Genomic DNA, 19,270 nt, shown 5'->3' on the forward strand with positions numbered 1-19,270 from the left:
ACATTTATTGAAATATATATTAAATAAATTTTAAAATACATTTAATTGATTTATATGATTAATTATTCAAGCTTTCTTCTTCGGATTCCTATGATTATCTGTTTATAATTATTTTATATAGGATCCACCATTTTATTGTAAATAATTAATATTTCAATAAATATATAATTAAATATTTAAATAATTTCATCAATACGTAAATATCGATACTGTATAAAATATGTTATAACTTATATAAAAAGTTATATTTAAGATAAAAAGACGTAAAAGTTATTAAATTAAAAATAAACGTATGCGTTATTTTTATTTTGAGACGATAATAAATATTTTAGAATTATTTGAATAAATATGTAGCCATAAAACGCGCATATGGAGTAAGTTGACATGGTGAGTCGCTCGTCGAGTGACAGTATCGTGAGCCTCTACTGACCCAGCTAGTGTCTTTCAACATCTAAAACGCATCCAGACTGAACAGTTGATCAGGATGTTGATGGTGGCTGTTGCTTTTGTATTGATATTATTAATAGTATTCGTTATTGTAATTATTATAAACATGCAGAACACTTTATTGTATTCTTTCTGAAGAAGTGAAGCGCTCAAGGCTCATGGTAGGTGTGACGTCATTGAGTCCTCTCAATGGTTTAACATTGCTTTTTTTTACATTCTTTCATGCTTCGATTTATCTAAACAACTCTTCTAAATATCGGTTTTAACCATTCATTTATATATCGCATTTTTTCTCGTCTCCTAACATCATCTTCGTTCTTTTATAGAAATTAAATTACGCGTTTTCTCTATTAAAATTGTTTTTATAAATGAAAATTATATACACATTCTTCCTTATTTTTATAATTATAGAAGCTACTATTATTTTAAATTTTTTGATAAGTGTTGGACTCATTTACAAAATGCATACGATGTTAGTTTTATACGATTAAAAACGCGGTAAAAACTTATTTTAAATAATTAAAAGTTCTAAATACGAATTAATATTTATAAAATATAAGAAATATTTAATATAAACATATTTTTTATAATTAATATAACGTTTTTATAAATATTATTTATACTTAATTTCGTAATTGATTAGAACGGTGGAATAATTTCGATATTCATTTTTTTACGAATATTTTATAAAAATTGTTGTAAATTGAGTTTTATTTTTTCTTCGATACGTGAAAAATAATAATGAAATTCGTATATTACGATTCTGTATTTTTATACAAGTTAATGATAAGAAAATTTGTTGCTTGTTATCCCAATCTAGTAAAGCAATGCAACATGGAGAGAAGATAAATCAATTTAATTATTCGAAAGGTGTGATGCCCTTTTCGGATAATTAAAGGTCCTTTTCTTTTTTCCGGTTGCTGTTTTAATGAACTTCAACATTTTTATTTCCCAGATGATTTACTTTAACTTTTGTTGATTTTTCTTTATAATTAGATAGATCCTTTACTCTGAATAATTTTCGCCATTAACAACAAAACTGTGTGTGTGTTATCGTATTGAATAGATAAAACCTGTTCGTTCCATTTTAAAAATCTTTCTTTTTATATACATTTGGGGTTAAAAGATTATTGACTACTACAGAATTTTTTCGTTTCTAAATATCCAAGCAGTATTTTCTAAAAGTTAAAATCTTTCTCTATGGAATTCTGATCTGAAAGAATCTCTGTTAGAAAAATGTTCTGCAGATATTCAGTACTCAATCAAGACAAAGCCAGATATTTCACTCCAGGGACCAATTTTTCCTTTACCGAAAACAAAAATTTTATGTGTTTTAAAAGCTTTGTACTCGTAGTAGAAGATGCGTGATACATATCGCGAATAAGGAAGTGTTCTACACATCGATTTTTAATATTAGTTTAAAGTTTCCAAAATTTTTGTTTAGTTTAGATAATTTTCTTATTACTTAAAACAACTTATGACTTTATTCTATCATTTCTACTCTGTTTACTTCTTAGTAATATATACGCGTACGTAATAGAATTCTTCTTGGAATGTAGCTATTAATTCTGAGGTTAGTGCCAATCGTTTAGAAATTAAAACGTTAAAGTTTACCGTACTTCCATTTTATGCAAATAACTAGCCGTTATCATTTTAACCTTGTAACAGCTCTGATCAATTTTTTGTAAAGAGTTGAAGATACAAGAACACGATAAACGTAGAATATTTTCAAGATTTTCACTCGAAACGAGTAATTACAAGATCATTAATTCCTTAATTATATAAAGTAAGATGACTTAAATAAATAAATAAAAATTTCAAATGTTTTAATTTATGTTAAATTTTAATATTATTATTTCGTAAATTTTAAATTTATGACCTCAAAAATAAGAAAAAAAACCGTAAATTTAATAATGTTTCTAATTACGATATTTTTAAACTTTTCTGTTAAAAAATCAAGTTTTTTTCTAATTTTTTTAAATTATAAAATCTGTCGCAGTTTTATTTATTGGTTTTTTACTTTTGTTAATTCTACGTCGTTGTTAGATGTTGGGAAAAGAAATGATTATACTATTTTTGAGACAAAGATAAATCGATCAACAGAACTCTATTATCTACTCGGTAATCGATCCAAAACTAATACAAGTATGCAGAATTATGTTGAAAAATATAAAAAAAAACAAGTTAACATTGCTTAAATCTCTCACGAGATCATTATAATGAATTCTTTAGGCAATTTAAGACGAAAATTTAAAATATTTATTCCAATTCGTATAATATTTACAGATTTTATTTTTATATATCATATATTTTAAAATCATAAAAAGAAATTTCTTAATATATTTGTTGATTATTCCAAATAAATAATTAACTGATATATATATATATCAAATAAATGATATATAACTTATATATATATATCAAATAAATATAAATTATTCATTGTTTTTCTAAATAACAATACAAAATAAATTAATTTTAGTACATAATTATTAAGAAATTAAATTAAATATTAATTATAATAATTCCGTTTGATAAAACTATTTAATATTTTATATTGGTTGATTTAATATTGTTTTAGTCTATCGTCATCATTTTTTTTTCTTTATTTCCTTCTAATCTTTCTCTCCTGCTGAAGAAATGTTTGATTCAATTGCTGATGACTGCAAGAGACAAGAGTACTTCATTGGGTAGGCCCATGCTGACACTGCGTCTTTGGCCACATTCTTAAAGAACGGGTAAACAAAGGTGCTCGAATTATAATAGACGTTGTTACTATAGTAACTTGAGATATGCCACTACCTGACCAAGCTTGAAATATTTACTGTTGTACTTTAAATCCCGTTGCTAACTTAGACGATTTCACATCTTACAGCTTTTAAGTACACAGAAAGATTTGTGTTTTCTTGTATTAAAAAAGATGTGTTTTTCTAAGATTTTTCTGTCTTTATTTTAATTATTAAAAATTTTAAAAAATCATTACAGTATAAAATGAGTAAATAAATAGATAAAATTTGAAAAAAAATTATTTGAATTTTTTGTAATCCATTGAATTCTCCACATTTTATAGATATATAATTTTATTTTCTTTTGCTATCGATTCTACAGACAACCGTTTGACTTTTTTTTTTATATTTTAAATTTAAATATGAACAGCTATTAACAGAACTTTATGAAATTTAATATATTCAAAAATAAAAAATAGTTTTCCGGCAGTTATTGTTATGTTAAATCAAGATCTTTCGTAAAATCTGATGTATTAAGATTAGACAATTTTTATGATCTGGGATGTAAATCCTAGTACTTTGCATTTAAAAAAAAAAAAAAAGCTATGTATTGAATATTTGGTAATATACGAAAACTGTAGCGTAGATAAAAAATGAATTTAACGTTAAACCAACCAATACTTTAACGATAGTAAAGTATATATTAAAGTCACGCAAACTGTCAACACAAATCACATTTCATGATACATTACAACTTACCGAACTGTTAAATAAATCTGTAATAACAACTTTAACTTACCTCTTTGTAAGTTCGCATCTACTGGAAACATTTAGGAATTTTACGGTTAAGAAAAACTAGAAATTCTTAAGCATAAAAAGAAACATTCCTATATATTTTGATTTACTTTAAATGTCAAAATAATAATTGATAAATTTCTCAGAGTATAAGATTAATTATCGGATTTTGTTATATTAAATTTGTTCGCAGAAAATCTAAAAGATACATTGTCTATTTTTACAATAAATATAAAGTTCAATCATAAAACTAATATTTTCTTGTTTCTTTCCTTTTGAAATATTGAATTCTTGGACAATATCCACTTCCCAGATGGTAAAATTAGTATAGCGTCCGATACAGATGGTAAAGGAGTTCGACTTTTTTTATTTTTTTATCTTCTAGATCATCATTGGTTCTTTGCCATGGGCTATAGTGAAGCTGCACCAGCTGTACTTCTCGATAACTATACCCATGCCACTACTTAAATACAACATTTCGGATGGCACCCCCAAAAATATGTAATCCTTCTCCGAAGTTATATCGATTGGGATAACTTTCCTGTTCGAGTCATTTATTTAATGTAAGAATAATAGTAAATGATAGTTTAAAAAATGATTAAACTTACAGCAAAAATTTACCACACGCATATATTAATACTTTTTTTTTAATTCTTAAAAAGTGTATAAACAACAAATTCTTATTAGAATTCTTATTTTAAATTCTTATTTTGGTCATTTATTTATATATTAACCTCTCGTGTAAATTTAAAAAAAATAATAAAAAATTTAGAGATAAATTAACTTTAGGTAGGAGTTATACAGAATTTTGAAGCGCTTTATTATGTATTAACTAATTTAATTAAATAAAATAATGTAAATTATTATTTCACTTCGTTTATAAGAGTTGGAAATAGCCCGAAGTGATTTTATAAGTAAAACATTAAATTATTTGTCTAGAGAACTAAACATAAATAAATTAGATCAATAACGACAGATTTATCATTAAAATAAATTAAATATTATTAAATTTTTAAAAATATTTTCCTAATTAATCTGAATTATTTATTATTTTCTTAGCTTTAAGATATAAAATTTTGTACGGATGTAGGGCTATAAAGTATTTATGGGATGCTAACTAATTACATTTGAATTTATAAAAGATAAAGTATGAATTATTCAGAATAGTTAATATTTGTGTCGAAAACATCATTACGGAATTCTGTTTTTAAATATTTATTTACATATTTTAACATATAAAAATAATTTTAAAAATTGATTATAGTTAACAAGAATGTAATGTGCGAATTTTTCTTGATTTATCTGAATTAAATGATTTTATCCGGTTGAGATCAATCCGATAAATTCAAATCAAATCATCGACTGAAGTTGGAACTTATCGCGTAATCAAATCATATCTTTTATCGCATGCTCAAACTAAATTAGAATTTCTAAAAGCCTAATCTTCAAAAAATATTTTACATACATTTTTTTACTATTATTTAATAAAAAAATGAACAAATTTTTTCAGTTTTCAAGGGAAGAGTGCTTTATATTAAGTACTTAATTATATAAGTTCTTATTATAAAGCATTGTTCTCCTAGAATGTAATAATTGTTATTTGTGTTTCATATATTTTTATCATTAATTTTAAATATATTAAAGAAAAATTATAATTATTTTAAGTATATTTCTATAATTATATATAATATATTATTTGTCGTTTGCAATATTTAAAATTATTTATAGATTAATTTTAAAATTCTTAATGGATAATCGTATTCGCTTTATAATTTTTTATAGCGTTTTAAGTGAAAAATTAACACGAATTATGTAAAAATTCAATATAATTTTGATCACTTTTAAAAATAATTTCAATTTTATAAGGTTTTAATTGATATTACGGGTATTTACTTTAAAATATAGCATAAAGACAGGTTTTAATGTCATTAATGTTTCAGTACAAGTATTCTAAAATTTAATTATAATTTTTTTTTCTAATATAGTATGGTCTCGGTAATCCGACATCTATGCGGCTGCATAAATCAGATAATCCGGATAATTGAAAACGCCGGATTACCGAAAATATCGAATAGGTAGAAAACAAACACCAGAAATGTGTATATGTTAAAATAAATAAACATCGAAGAACAAATATAATATGCAATATGAAAATCCCCAAACAAAACAAAGACCATCTAAAGGGATAGATACACTTGTGATGCATGTGTGCACATAACATCATACTCGTTAACACGTGTTTGCCACGAGTGAAAGGAAGGTATTTATATGTGAATTCTGCTAAATCGCATTCGTTCGCATATTGGGCTGCAATTTGAAAAAATTGTAGACCGATAAATTTCCACTGTCGGCCGTCTGCCCGTCTGTTTTTCGTTAATCTCGAGAACGGAGTTAGATAGATGAAACTCAAAACCAGATATGGAAACCGCAGGAGCAGGAGGTCTTGACTAACTATATTCAAAATTCTGATACAAACCGGAAGTTACGTTATTTTAATTCAAAACGTTTCTCCGAAAGCAGTTAATATCTGACTGGCACAACTATGTTGTTAAAGGAAAAGTATGATTTACAGGGGCAAATCACTACTAATAATTTGAGATGGAAAGCATATATTTTAAATTAAATATATTAAAAATTGCAGCCCGGCATTGTGACGATGTCACAATAAATAATCGCTCGTTACATATATGTTACATTCTGTAACTTATACAGTGAGTAAATACATGATAAGATAAACTTTTTGCCTACGTATGGAGACTTTTGAATTGCGCAGTATAATAAAGTGGATGCATATATTTATTTTGATGTAAGCCTACTGTGCTTATTGTGTACAATATGTCATTATCTTTCACAAAATAATAGTCATTTATTATTTTTTTTTGTCTTTTTACCGGAATGACTCTTTTAGAAATTTTTCTGCAGCCTTCTCGCTGTGAGAATATCCTCAGCTTTCACATTGTTCTTTTCTGTTCACTTGAGACAAGAATTGAAGGCACCCAGAATTTCATCATGTCAGACTGAACCTACGTTCGTCACAATGACTGATGTCACATTACTGGACGTGCCGGATTATTGAGATTCCACTAAACCTATATATTTGTTGTTATATTTGTAGTAGAAATAATATTGTAAAAAATTAAAAGTAGTTTCTTCTTAGTTCAAAACAAGAAACGAAAGAACTTTTTAGCTTGGTAGAATTCATTTAAATTTCCAAGTTCTCAACGTAATGCATAAATTATAAAATATTAAATTAAAATTTTGAAAATATAGTAAATGAAGAAAACTATTATTAATGAATTTATATATATATATATATATATATATTATTGTGTGTATAGATGTGTATGTGTGTGTATGATAAATAGACGATTACTTTCTTTCCAATTTATTTTATAAAACTATATATATATTTGAACTTTTGCAAACTTTTGCATATAAATCTGTAGGAAAGATTATTGAATAATATTTGAAGCCTGTTTAATATACAATAGAATTTCACATTTATTGTCTTATTCCACGCATTTAAAAACAAAATAAAAAAGACATAAATCATTATCATTCAAATATCAGAAACATATGGAATATTTCTTATTATGTAAATAATAAATCCGTATATACAATGTAAATATTTCAGATTATGAAATTTTTTACAAGTATTATTAACGTTACGATTTCTGTTTCTTTTAGCAAAAAAATAGCTCAGTACAATGTTATATGTTAATAATTTTAAAATTTTTATTAAATTTATGCACAGAATTTCGAATTCTATGAATACTGTATTCGCATTATGTAGGCTGTAACACTGCTACTGGTAAAATAAAAGAAAAAATTGGAAATTGTATTCCTGTACCCTGTATTATCTTATCTGTTGTTTCATATTTCACTTTTATTATTACTTTTTTAATGTTATGTATTAATTTATCGTAGGATGCACTGTAAATTAATTTTTTAGCTTATTCAAAATGTTATATTTCCAAATTCATATTATTCATATTCAATATTTCGATACATTATTATTGTATAAACAGATTACTATTGTTTTTATACAAATGACTCTAATGATATTCCTTTTTATTTTTGCAGACAGATAACGTTAAATTAGCGAGGTTGAGGCCGAAGTTTTAAACGCGAAAACGTGTATGTCGGACGTACAGCGCCGCTATCCTGTAAGCCTAGAAGTTTGACAATGGCGTTTGGAAAGTCAATGGAATCTTGCTCGACATTCCAAACGCCATTGTCAAACTTCTAGGCTTACAGGAAAGCGGCGCCGAACGTCCGACATACACGTTTTCGCGTTTAAAACTCCGGCCTCAACCTCGCTATTAATTAAATGATGAAACAAATCTCTTTTTTGAATGTGTAGATAATATGTATTGATGAAGTATTTTGTTATCACACAAATAATTTAAAAATACAACTTTGGCTTTTTAATATCATTAATAAACGGAAAAAAATTAGAAAAATTAACCTAATCGCACTTTTATAATCTAATGGATCTAATAGACTGATAAATGGTATCAAATATTATTATTTTCATTACTTCGATAAATAAATATTCAGATAAAAACGTACAATATATATATATATAGGCATTTATCTGAAATAATTATAATAAAATATTTAATGCGAAAGTTAAATGATTAATAAAGATTTGAACTGTTTAATTTAATTGATTATATATTTATTTTTTAATTATAAATTAAATATTTCTCCTGTAAAGTTCGACAATTCATGGCTTAATCCGTATTGATTAATTTTATTCTGACGTAGTTCACTTTTTACCTGAAGAAAAAAATCAACATTTTAGTTTTTATATTTAATGAAAAGTTTTTTTTCCTCTTCAACCAAGTTAAATAATACAAAATCCATATTTATGTTTTATGATATAAAAAGCAGATTGCATATTTATGATATATTTAGTTTATTTATAAATTTATTTTAGAAGGAAATTTTTGAAATGTAAAATAAAAAACATAAAAAAGAACCAGGAGAATAATTTTTAAAGGTAATCCTGTAAGGATTACCTTTAAAAGCTAATAAAAGCCTTTAAAAGCTTGAAATAAAACCTTAGTAAATTACTAAGCTTTTATTTCAAGTTAAAAATTCTAAAATTCAATGAGCAAATATATCGAATTCGTTTATTATAGAAGTATATAAATGAAATATAAATTCATAACAATTTAATGATTATTATTATTGAACTCGTAAAGTGATTATCCTATCGCTACAAGAATTCAAGTTCAATTTAGATTTATTTACAACTAATTCGGATGTATTTCTTTCTCCAAATCTCGGGTTACTTGTACACAACATCTCTAGTCAGAATCGCTCGTAATTGACACAATTGAAGCTGGAGTGTTGTGACAAAAATTATATCCAATCCCGAAATTTAATTTATTTTAAAAATGCTGTAGTTAAGTTAGTGATACAGTGATATATATTTTTTTCTTATAATGAAAAGTTGCACAGTTTTAATCAACTAGATTTTCGTTAAATTTACAAAAGATTATATATGATCCGTTGTTCTTATATAAATTTCTTTTCAAATCACGCAACAATTCATTAGCCTATTTTAAGTAAACCTTAATGGCTTACTTAAAATGTATTTATTTATTAAAATTTCTACTGTTTAATAATTTTATTTAAATTAATACATATTTTTCTTAAATTCTGATCCATCTTTTAATATTTCTATATTGCAATTTTTTTCACGTGTGAGTAATTTCCATCAATATGAAAAGTATCATATTGGAATATTCGAATTTGTTCGAATCGTTCATATATATATATATAAAGAATTGTATAAATTTAATTGCCTTGTTCTCTAATGTGACCCACATTCTACCATCTTCCTCATTGTGGAATGTGTGGATCCCATTAGTTCGAAACTCGTTTGAAAGTAATTCCTAACGAGTTTTTATCTCACTTGGGTAAAGCATTAGCACAACCTTCATAAGAATTGTCACCTTAGTTAGAGAACTCCTCGGGGTATCATAGAAAACTTACTAAGTTTTAGATATTAAGCCTGTTTGGTCTAATATAAAGAAAAGTAAGTATAATATAAAGATCTTTCTCAAAATTGCTGTGAAAGTTCTAGATCAGAAGTAATTCTGTTTATAAATTCGTGATTATAAAATTATTATATAAAAAAAGTTAAGATTAGGTTTTTTCCCTAATTAAATTATCTCTTACAAAGAAAATTTAAAGGTTTTAATTACTTGAATGGAATAACATTTTGTATACATTTAAAAAATTCAGTTAATCTTATAAATGTAAAAATTGAAACTTAATATGCATTCTAGTGTATTTATATATTAATTTTACTTGTAATAAAAACCAATTTACGCTCAATTTGATATCATTAACGACAAGAAATTTTAAAATAAACGGTAGAAAGTAATAACATCGTCTAGTTTTTGTCAGTAGATATTGAAGATAAAGAACTCGATGTTCTATTAAATTGATAGTCAAAATTGAATTTTTCATGGTAAACTCTGTTGTTTTCTTGCAACTGAAATGAAATTTGGTAAATTATAGGAGCCAAATCAAATAAAAAAATAAAATAAAATAAACGATAAGAATAATCATTTGTATTTTTAATATTTTATCAGCTTGTAATATCTATGTTAGTTTATTAAATTCGTGAAAATTAAATAATTCGTAAATGCAGGTACAGTACCTACTAATTATTTTTTAAAATATATTTTATTATGAGATAAAGAAATACATGCGAGATATAAATTCTTTTGTAGTTTCTCTAAAAGTTAGTCTTGTATTTGTTTTTTTAACTTTTTGTTGAAATGCGAAAACATTGAGACTGCATGCAATTCGCTTTATTACAGAAAAGGATTTGGAAAATACGCTTATTTGGCACGACTCTATCGTTAACAACATAAACATTTCGACGTAACATTACATTATTTCAGGCATTGTTTAGATTGGTATCAAGATGCAAACTGTTCCGAACATTTGACTACAGTTTCCTAATCCTCTAAATGGCATTAGATAAACGTGTTTTATATATATTTGAATAAAAAAATTTTTGAAATATTTAGCAATTGAAAAAGTATAAATAGGCTATATTAAAGGCATAAAATATTAAAACAATTTTTATACTTTTTCGTTTCGAGTATATTTGATTTTTTTTTCTAGTTACTGTTAAAAAAAATTATCTACTAAAAATTCGCAAAAAGATTATTTTTACTTTTGAAATTGTCACTGAAAAATTATTAATTCTAAATACTAATATTTCTACGAATGCAATTAATCATTTAACAAAAGATATTCATATGTGAAATAAAGGTTGCGACTTAGTTTATAATGAGCTATGACCTCTACGGATAAATATATTTATTGTAAAATAATAAATATACATCGATAAATATATTTTATTCATTAAATTCGGTTCATTATGCAGCAGTTTTTCAAGAAATGAATGTGTTTTATTGCAGTTACAGATTCATTCTGTTACAAACAACATTATAAGGCTTTGCATACTTTTTTATTGCACATTAAAAACACGGAATGTTTATCTTAACCATTTATTTTTTTACATTAATTTATTATCGATGTATTCTTAAATTCAATAACTCCTTCGAATAACGTTGCAACCTACACACAAAAGTCAGAATTGAAAAAAAAAATAGATAATTTATATTTTTAAATGAGAAAATGAATATAAATTTTTAAATTAATTAATTAAATTGTATACTATTAATAATTTAAAAATAATGCATAACATTATTTTATTTAAAAATTAATAATTTTAATATTACTAAAATATTAGTTTGTGATATTTTTATTAAAAGATTTTATCAAAACTTTTTCTAACTTCTATAATTTTATTTCGATTGAATGAAGAATTTTACATTAGATAAATAAATGCGATAGATTATATATATTTGTTAAATGTTAAAATTGTTTAATTTGATTTATTGAATGAAGCATTTAAATTTTCGAATTGATTAAATATAACCACTGTTTAAATTAAATTATTCTTTTTAAATCGATTTTTTTTATATCAAGAGACATTATCACATTTGCATTTAAAAAAAAGTGTAACGTTGTGTAGCAATTTTTCTACAGTATTTATAAGAATTCAGAGAAAGAAAGAAAAAAAAAAACATCTCTTTCATGACAATCTTTTAATCTAGGCTGTTTCTTTTCTTCGAAACTTGTATGCTTCAAATGGAGGTTTAGCAATTCTGCAAGTACATAAAATGGACAAAAAATAAAAAATATATATATGTAGTTTCTGTAAATCTATCTAACTACACAACTATGCATCTTACAACTGACAAAAGATTTAGGAAAGAGGTATATGCTTCGAATTGAAGATGTAGAGACGATCGATTATATATAAATAAGCTTCACTTCCAATTATAAAATATAGTTATTTTTTCCTTCTTCAGAACACGTTGTTAACTTCCGAAAAAAAACCAACTCTTCTTTTCTTTCGCTTCAACTTTTAATAATTATAAATCTTTATTGGAACAAAAAGTGTTTCTTTTTAATATTTTGAGATATTATAATATGTTACATCAATAAATTTTTGTGATTATCACATTTTAAGATTTTATTTTTAGAAATATAAAATTTTTTTAATATTAAAAAGTATCTCTTTTTAATCTATTATTAGGTTTATTTAGAAATTTTTTAATAATTATACTTTATAAGAAATAATTTACTTTAAATTACAGAAATGCTTTTATAAGATAATTGAATTTTTTGCAATTTTCTAGTGTTTTATTACACAAACTTTTTAAAATTTAAATAAATCTGTTTTTTTAATTACATTTTTTTTTCAGTTATTTGAAGTAATTATAATATTTGTGACTTTACAAAAATGTTTCTATATTATTTAACATGTGTTCGTTGGCTTTTTTAACGCGAAGGTTTACGCTTAATTAGTTGATTAGCAACTGAGCCTGTTAAATAATTAATTTTAACATTTTATAAAGTAATTGTCATTTATCAGTATGAATTATTTGACGTAATTGCTCTGTTTTAAATAAAGCGTAAATTCTCATAATTATTTTTTTTATATATAATTATATTTTTTGTGATTTTAGTTGTCGCTACATCCAGTGTGAGTGGCCAGTCCCCAGCTGTGATTCATCCTTTGATCACACCTCTCACAACTACTGTTCGGACTCCAAGTATGTTGTTTTATTTTCATTGTGCACTCCTAAATATTTTTAAAAAAAATCCATAATTCAATAATTATTAGAGTTTTAATGCTTTGTTTATATAAATAATTCTGTTATTTGTCAGATTGGTTTAATTAAACATGTTTTATAACATTTTCTCATCATATAAATTTATAGCTTTTTATATATAAAAGTAATGCTTTATATGAAAAAATAAACATTAAATCTCTTTTATATTATAATATTACAATTACTTACGTTACAATATTTAAACAGAAAAACAAATAAGATGTAAAAATATAAATTCACGGTGTGAATAAACGCGATTGTTTCCAAATTGAATACATTTTCTTCGGATTTATATTGAATGTAACTGAGAGACATTTTTTTTTTCCTATTTACATACGATTCTTTATAAGTAAATTATACATAAATACTAGAACTAGTGTTGTTTGTTATAAATTAACACATCAATCCCTAAGTAAATTGTAAATACTGTATTTACCGATAGCGTATTTGCTTAGTGTCATTATGTGTAAATTATAAAAATGTTAAATTAATTTCTGCGAGCACATCACTGCTAATTGATCTTGATTCCTTTCATTGAATTAGCATAGTTTATACTTTTATATTTATGCTATTTTTTCTTTGTCGAATCGCTCTCTTAAATTTTCCTGTGAGAAGTACAAAAATCAATTATAGATTATATTTTTAGTTATATTGTTTTTCTTTCATAAAGGATTGTAAAATGAATTGAGATAAAATTACTTTTTTTTACTTCTAGGCTTATTTTGGGGATTAATCTTTAAATATTTAATTAATTTTTAATAGAAAGCAAAATAATTCAATTATTTTAAATTGTAACATATACACGGTATTTTAGTTTAGAATTATTTGTATTAAAATTATTATATTATCTATTAAAAATTAATTAAATATTTAAAGAGTAACTCTCAAAATTGACTAAAATTTGTAGAAAAATATCGAATAAAAAACGTGACAATCTTATATTTCCTTATTGATTTTCTTGATATTTGTTAAAATCTTAAGTTTCGTATCTTAAATTATTAAGTCTTTTGATGTTATCATTATATATATATGTATTATTTCGATCGTTTTACTTGTTGGAATTTAGTATAGACGACAAAAAATACGAAAATCTCATGGGATATGACGAGCTTAAGATCTTTTTTTATGGCTTGGCTTGCAAATATTAAAAGAAGACTGAGTTATAGGATTTTCTTTACCGTTAAAAGTAATTAGTAGGAAAACGAATTGAGATCGATTGTTGAATAATTGTAGGAACACGAGTTAGCATTAGCACTGATCGCATCAGTACAATGAAGTAAGTTGCTGGTTAACTTAGATGGTTCTAATTACAGTACGATAGTGTTCTCCGTCATCACGTGCTTACATTTAACTATATTGCATGAAGAAGAATTTTCTATTTTTAGATTATCAATACGGCATTATTATTATTATTATATTTTATAATAAAAATAACGACTTATGTGGGTGTTTTAATTATCTGTTAACAGTTTCGTGATTTGAAATTGTATTCTTTTATGTTTGGCATGTGTTAAAAATTCCAAACACGCGAGATAATTTATACTTATTTCTTGGTTTTAGATCCGAGATTAAATTGGGTTTAGAGCTTCCATTTTTTCTTGTATTTAAATTAAAAATATATTTTCTTAAAAGACAAGTTTTAATATTTTTCTAAAAACAAAAATTACTAATAAAAAGAGCATTCAATTTATATTAAAAGTGGCATTAAATTCAGTTTTATAATAACATCAATCTAAAGAATGATTCAAACCTATATATACAAGTAATTATTTAATTAACGAGTCTAAAATTTTTAATGAATATGCAGCTTATTTAATTTCGCTTGGCTTATAAGTTAATTAAAATTATTAAATGCAAGATTTACAGGAAAATTCAAGAATTGATGGCAAAATTTATTAATTATTACAGAATAGTCTATTTTGATACTTTGATAACAATTTTTTTTTTAATTATTTCGCATTTATATTTGTTTTAGATTGAATTGAAATCATTCTAAATTCAAAAACAATTTCTTTCTGATTAATTAAAATTAAACAAAAATCTCTAATATCCGATACATTTGCTTTTAATTATATAGGACTACTGTATATTCAACATTTATGATGTCTTTCAGGTTTAGAACAGAATTTAAATGAAATAATTTAAAGTTCAAAATTTATTCTTCAACCAAATGTTTTGAAAATTTTGAATTTTAAATTTTTCATTCGTATTCTGTTCCCAACTTGAAGACATTATAATGCCAGAATAAGTTCCTTCTCTGTGGCACTTACAAAAGTGTACACAGCATACTGTATATATCATTAAAAAGTTTTCGTAACTTTTTGGACTGCAATTTGAAAAAAACTGTATATCTATAAATTCCCACTGTCGTCTGTCCGTCTGTCTTTCCTTGATCTTGAGAACGGAACAGGACAGACCAGGCAAGGCTAGACCAGATATGGAAATCTTAGGGGCAAGAGGACCCGATTAACTATATATAAACTTTCGATGCAAACCATAAATTACGTTATTTCAATTCAAGCATTTTCCTTTGAAGGTATTAGATGACCGACACGACTGTATTATCAAAGGAAAAGTATGATGTACAGGGCAAAACACTACTAATTTAAGATGGAGAACATATTTTAAATTAAATAAATTAAAAATATGATTAAAAATTGTAGTCCGGCATTGTGACGATGTCACAATAAATAATTGCTCGTTAAGATTGTTTATACTTAGTTAAAACTATAGTTTTAACTTTTCTGTAATTAGTTTGGTAGATACAAATTTAAGCATCTGTAACCCCTACAGTTATATTAAAGCCAATCGTTAGTTTTATAGTTTTACATTTCATCAATAAACTTGTTTTTAAGATATTTTTTTTAATTTACAAGAATGTTTAACTGGATTACTTTCATTATAAGTTTAACTTTTTGAATTGCTGATACAGTTTTGTTTGTTTTTCTCCTTGTACAGTAATTCATAATTAATTACACCACTCATATATATTCATAAAAATGTATTTTAGTTTGTTAATAATTTAATATTATCCGGCATTTCTCAAAATTAAGTATCGAATTTTATATACAATGTTTTCAAATATTGACTGCGAGTATTGATAGAATTAATTAGTGTATCTGTTTTCGATGTACTTACTCGTTAGATATATGAGCTATTTGTTTGGTTTGTAGATGTTGAGCTATTTTGATTTTATATTACAATTTAATATACTTGACACTTTATTAGTTTGTATACAGTATGTAGATTATTATTTTCTTGACAGGATTTTTGATTTATAAAAGTTAGCTTCTTATTAGATTAAAAATGAAACAGGAATATATCTTAGAGTGCTCACTATTATTACACTCAGAATTAAATATAGTTTATTTATAACAAGGAATTATTTAATATATATTGTACGATCTTCATGGATTCATATTAGAGTTTCAAAAGTGATAAGCGAGTTGCACGGAATGTGTGAAGTATTCATGATTCGAGTAAAAGAGTATAAATAAGTCCTTTGAAGATGAATCTAAAGGCTGAATTTTTAATTAATTAATTTTTTTTATTAAATAGCCGATATTTGATATAGATAACGGCGAGGAAAGTTCGATAATACCGATTATATAAATCAAATAAATGAGTTTTGGAAGGCGGAATTGATTACTCTTTATTAATTTATTCATGAAGTTTCTAGTGTTTATTTTCATACAATTTAATTGAATTACAACGTCTGAAGTGAGAATGTAATGACCTGAAGTTAGATAACCACAAGATCGTTAAAGAATAAAATTTAGCTTGGAGTCTGGTAGAAAGTAATTAAAAGTAATAAGAGTAAATGTATTATTAGTATTTGTGCATAAAGTGATAGAATCTTCACTAATATATTGCATTTTAAATGCACAAAATAATGCGATTAATAAAATAATAAAATACTCATTATTTTATAATTCCGTCATTAATCTTAAGCTACTGAAACATGAAATTTATAAAATAAAATAACGTTTTTATTTTATTATTTTCTTTGGGATAATTTTTATTTATTAAAATCTTACGAAATATTTCAATTAAATTATTACACTATCTCAATAGTTCAAATGTACTTATTTATAACATAAATAATTCGAACACAGTTAATATATTAATATGCTTAATTCAGCAATAAAAAAGCATTTAGTACTTTAAGGTAATATTAAATTTCTAAAATATTTTTCTAATATGTCAAAAGATTTAGAAAAAACTTTGAGGAGAAATAAAGCAGGAACTGGGTAAACCTTAAAGTAATTAAAGGTTTCGATTAGAAATTTCTCCATTGTTCTTGTAATAGTTTAGCTAATTTCTACTTTCTTGTCGGTATTCCTAATGGACCGATCTAAAGCCACTTTGCCTTTGTCTACAAAATGCTTAGAAATACGGCATTGACCGTTATCTGGCTATAAATGTCATTCCAGGAGATGAGTGTTCTCCCTTCCTTTATCTACGCTATCTATGAAAGCGAATTTTCTCGAGATCTAATCCACTATCTCTTTCAAACAATCTCAATGTATACATTAACTCCAAACTAATCTTTGATTATAATCCTGCGTGACTGAAGAATAAAATCGTTTTTTTATAGTATAATCACCTCAATAAAGAAGTTTTTATATAAAAGCAATATTGTGTATTATTGTTAATTGACTGTAATTTTCCAAAACATTATATTGTTAAGGTATTTATCAAGATAAGAATGCAGTTACATTTCATTTCCATTTGTAATTCAAATTAGACTGAAGTCGTGAATGGCATCATTTTAAAAGCCTTATTGTGTTTGAGATAAAAATGCATTTGCATATTTTTACAAATATTTATATATATAATTGTTCTGGCCACTTTGATTTTTATTCTAAAAGAATCCAAGCCGAAAAAACCGCACAAATTTTGTGAAAACGTCGCTTGTCATTTTTGATGTCAGCCATGACAAAATGTCTTTGAAAGAAAGAAATTTATGAATAAGTTCAGTTTCTTTTAGTTAATTTTTTCTTTCAGTTTTCTAAATATTTAAAAAGATTGCATATTTTTTCTGTCCGGAAAAATTTTAAATGAATTATTTCATTTTTATTAAATAAAATTTATTTTTTTACTTTTGTTTCAGAATGTTTTTTTACTTACATGAGCGTTGGTTATTGATGGATACTTTTAATTTATGAATAATTGAATGGGTTATTCATATTTTGTTTATTCGTTAAAATTATTTAAATATAAATTTTTGATTTTAAATAATTTTAATAAAAAACAAATTGAGTAAAGTTTTTAAAATAATTCTTAAACATTCTCATTGTTAAAAATGTTCATAGGCTATTCAAAAATCGAAGGATGGATTTTATCTAGTTTTATATAGGTGCTTAAATAACTTGTCATTTACATACAATTTCGAAAAAGATTAATATAAGATACCATGTTTGTTTAAGTAAACCAGAATGACATTAAATATTGGATAACCGTGATTGGATGCAGTATATCGATTTTTCTTCCTTTTTCTTTGACTTCCTTTCCTCCTAAACTATATTTTGCCTATGTCTATGTCTATTCCAAATAAATCGATATTCCTCTTTCAGATTGTTTCATGCTGATAGAAGTCATTTGAATATCATTCGATGCTTGAAATGTTCCCTCAGTAATATGTATCGCCTGCAAAAACTGAACTAGTATAATTCAGTTGACCGTTTCATTCTGATATCAACAGTATCATCAACTCTGATTATAAAATCGATAATTCCTTTTTTTGCGATTATCATTGAAAAATATGTTTTTTATAAAATGTTCTAATACTTTTAATTGAACTTACGATATTATATTAGTGATGTCACGATTAGCAATGATTAGAATATGAGAGATGCTAATTTTCTGTCATTCAATTCTTAATTGCTTTATCTAATACCGCAATTTATCTCTTTTATCGTTAGTTTAGTGAATTTAAATTAACTTTATTGCAATTAATTGAGATGAAACATTAAAATTTATAAGTTCTGAATATGTTTAAAGATTTTTTTTTCTAATTTTAAATAGACTTTTTTTTTACTTTTAAACAGGAAATATAAATTAGAAAGACGTGTATTTAGTTAA

The 19,270-nt window shown here is 24.6% G+C and overlaps 1 protein-coding gene across 1 annotated transcript in view; it reads left to right on the plus strand.

Moving 5' to 3' along the window:
• LOC136988818 (suppressor of lurcher protein 1-like) overlaps positions 1-19,270 on the plus strand; it is a 160,262-nt gene that overhangs the window by 62,211 nt on the left and 78,781 nt on the right. Inside the window, exon 4 of the mRNA XM_067286782.1 lies at positions 13,040-13,126. Coding sequence (XP_067142883.1) covers positions 13,040-13,126 — 87 coding nt within the window. The remainder of the gene's footprint in view (positions 1-13,039; positions 13,127-19,270) is intronic.

This window comes from Centruroides vittatus, unplaced genomic scaffold, assembly GCF_030686945.1.
Source record: "Centruroides vittatus isolate TY-2023 unplaced genomic scaffold, ASM3068694v2 scaffold_386, whole genome shotgun sequence".
NCBI lineage: Eukaryota > Metazoa > Arthropoda > Arachnida > Scorpiones > Buthidae > Centruroides > Centruroides vittatus.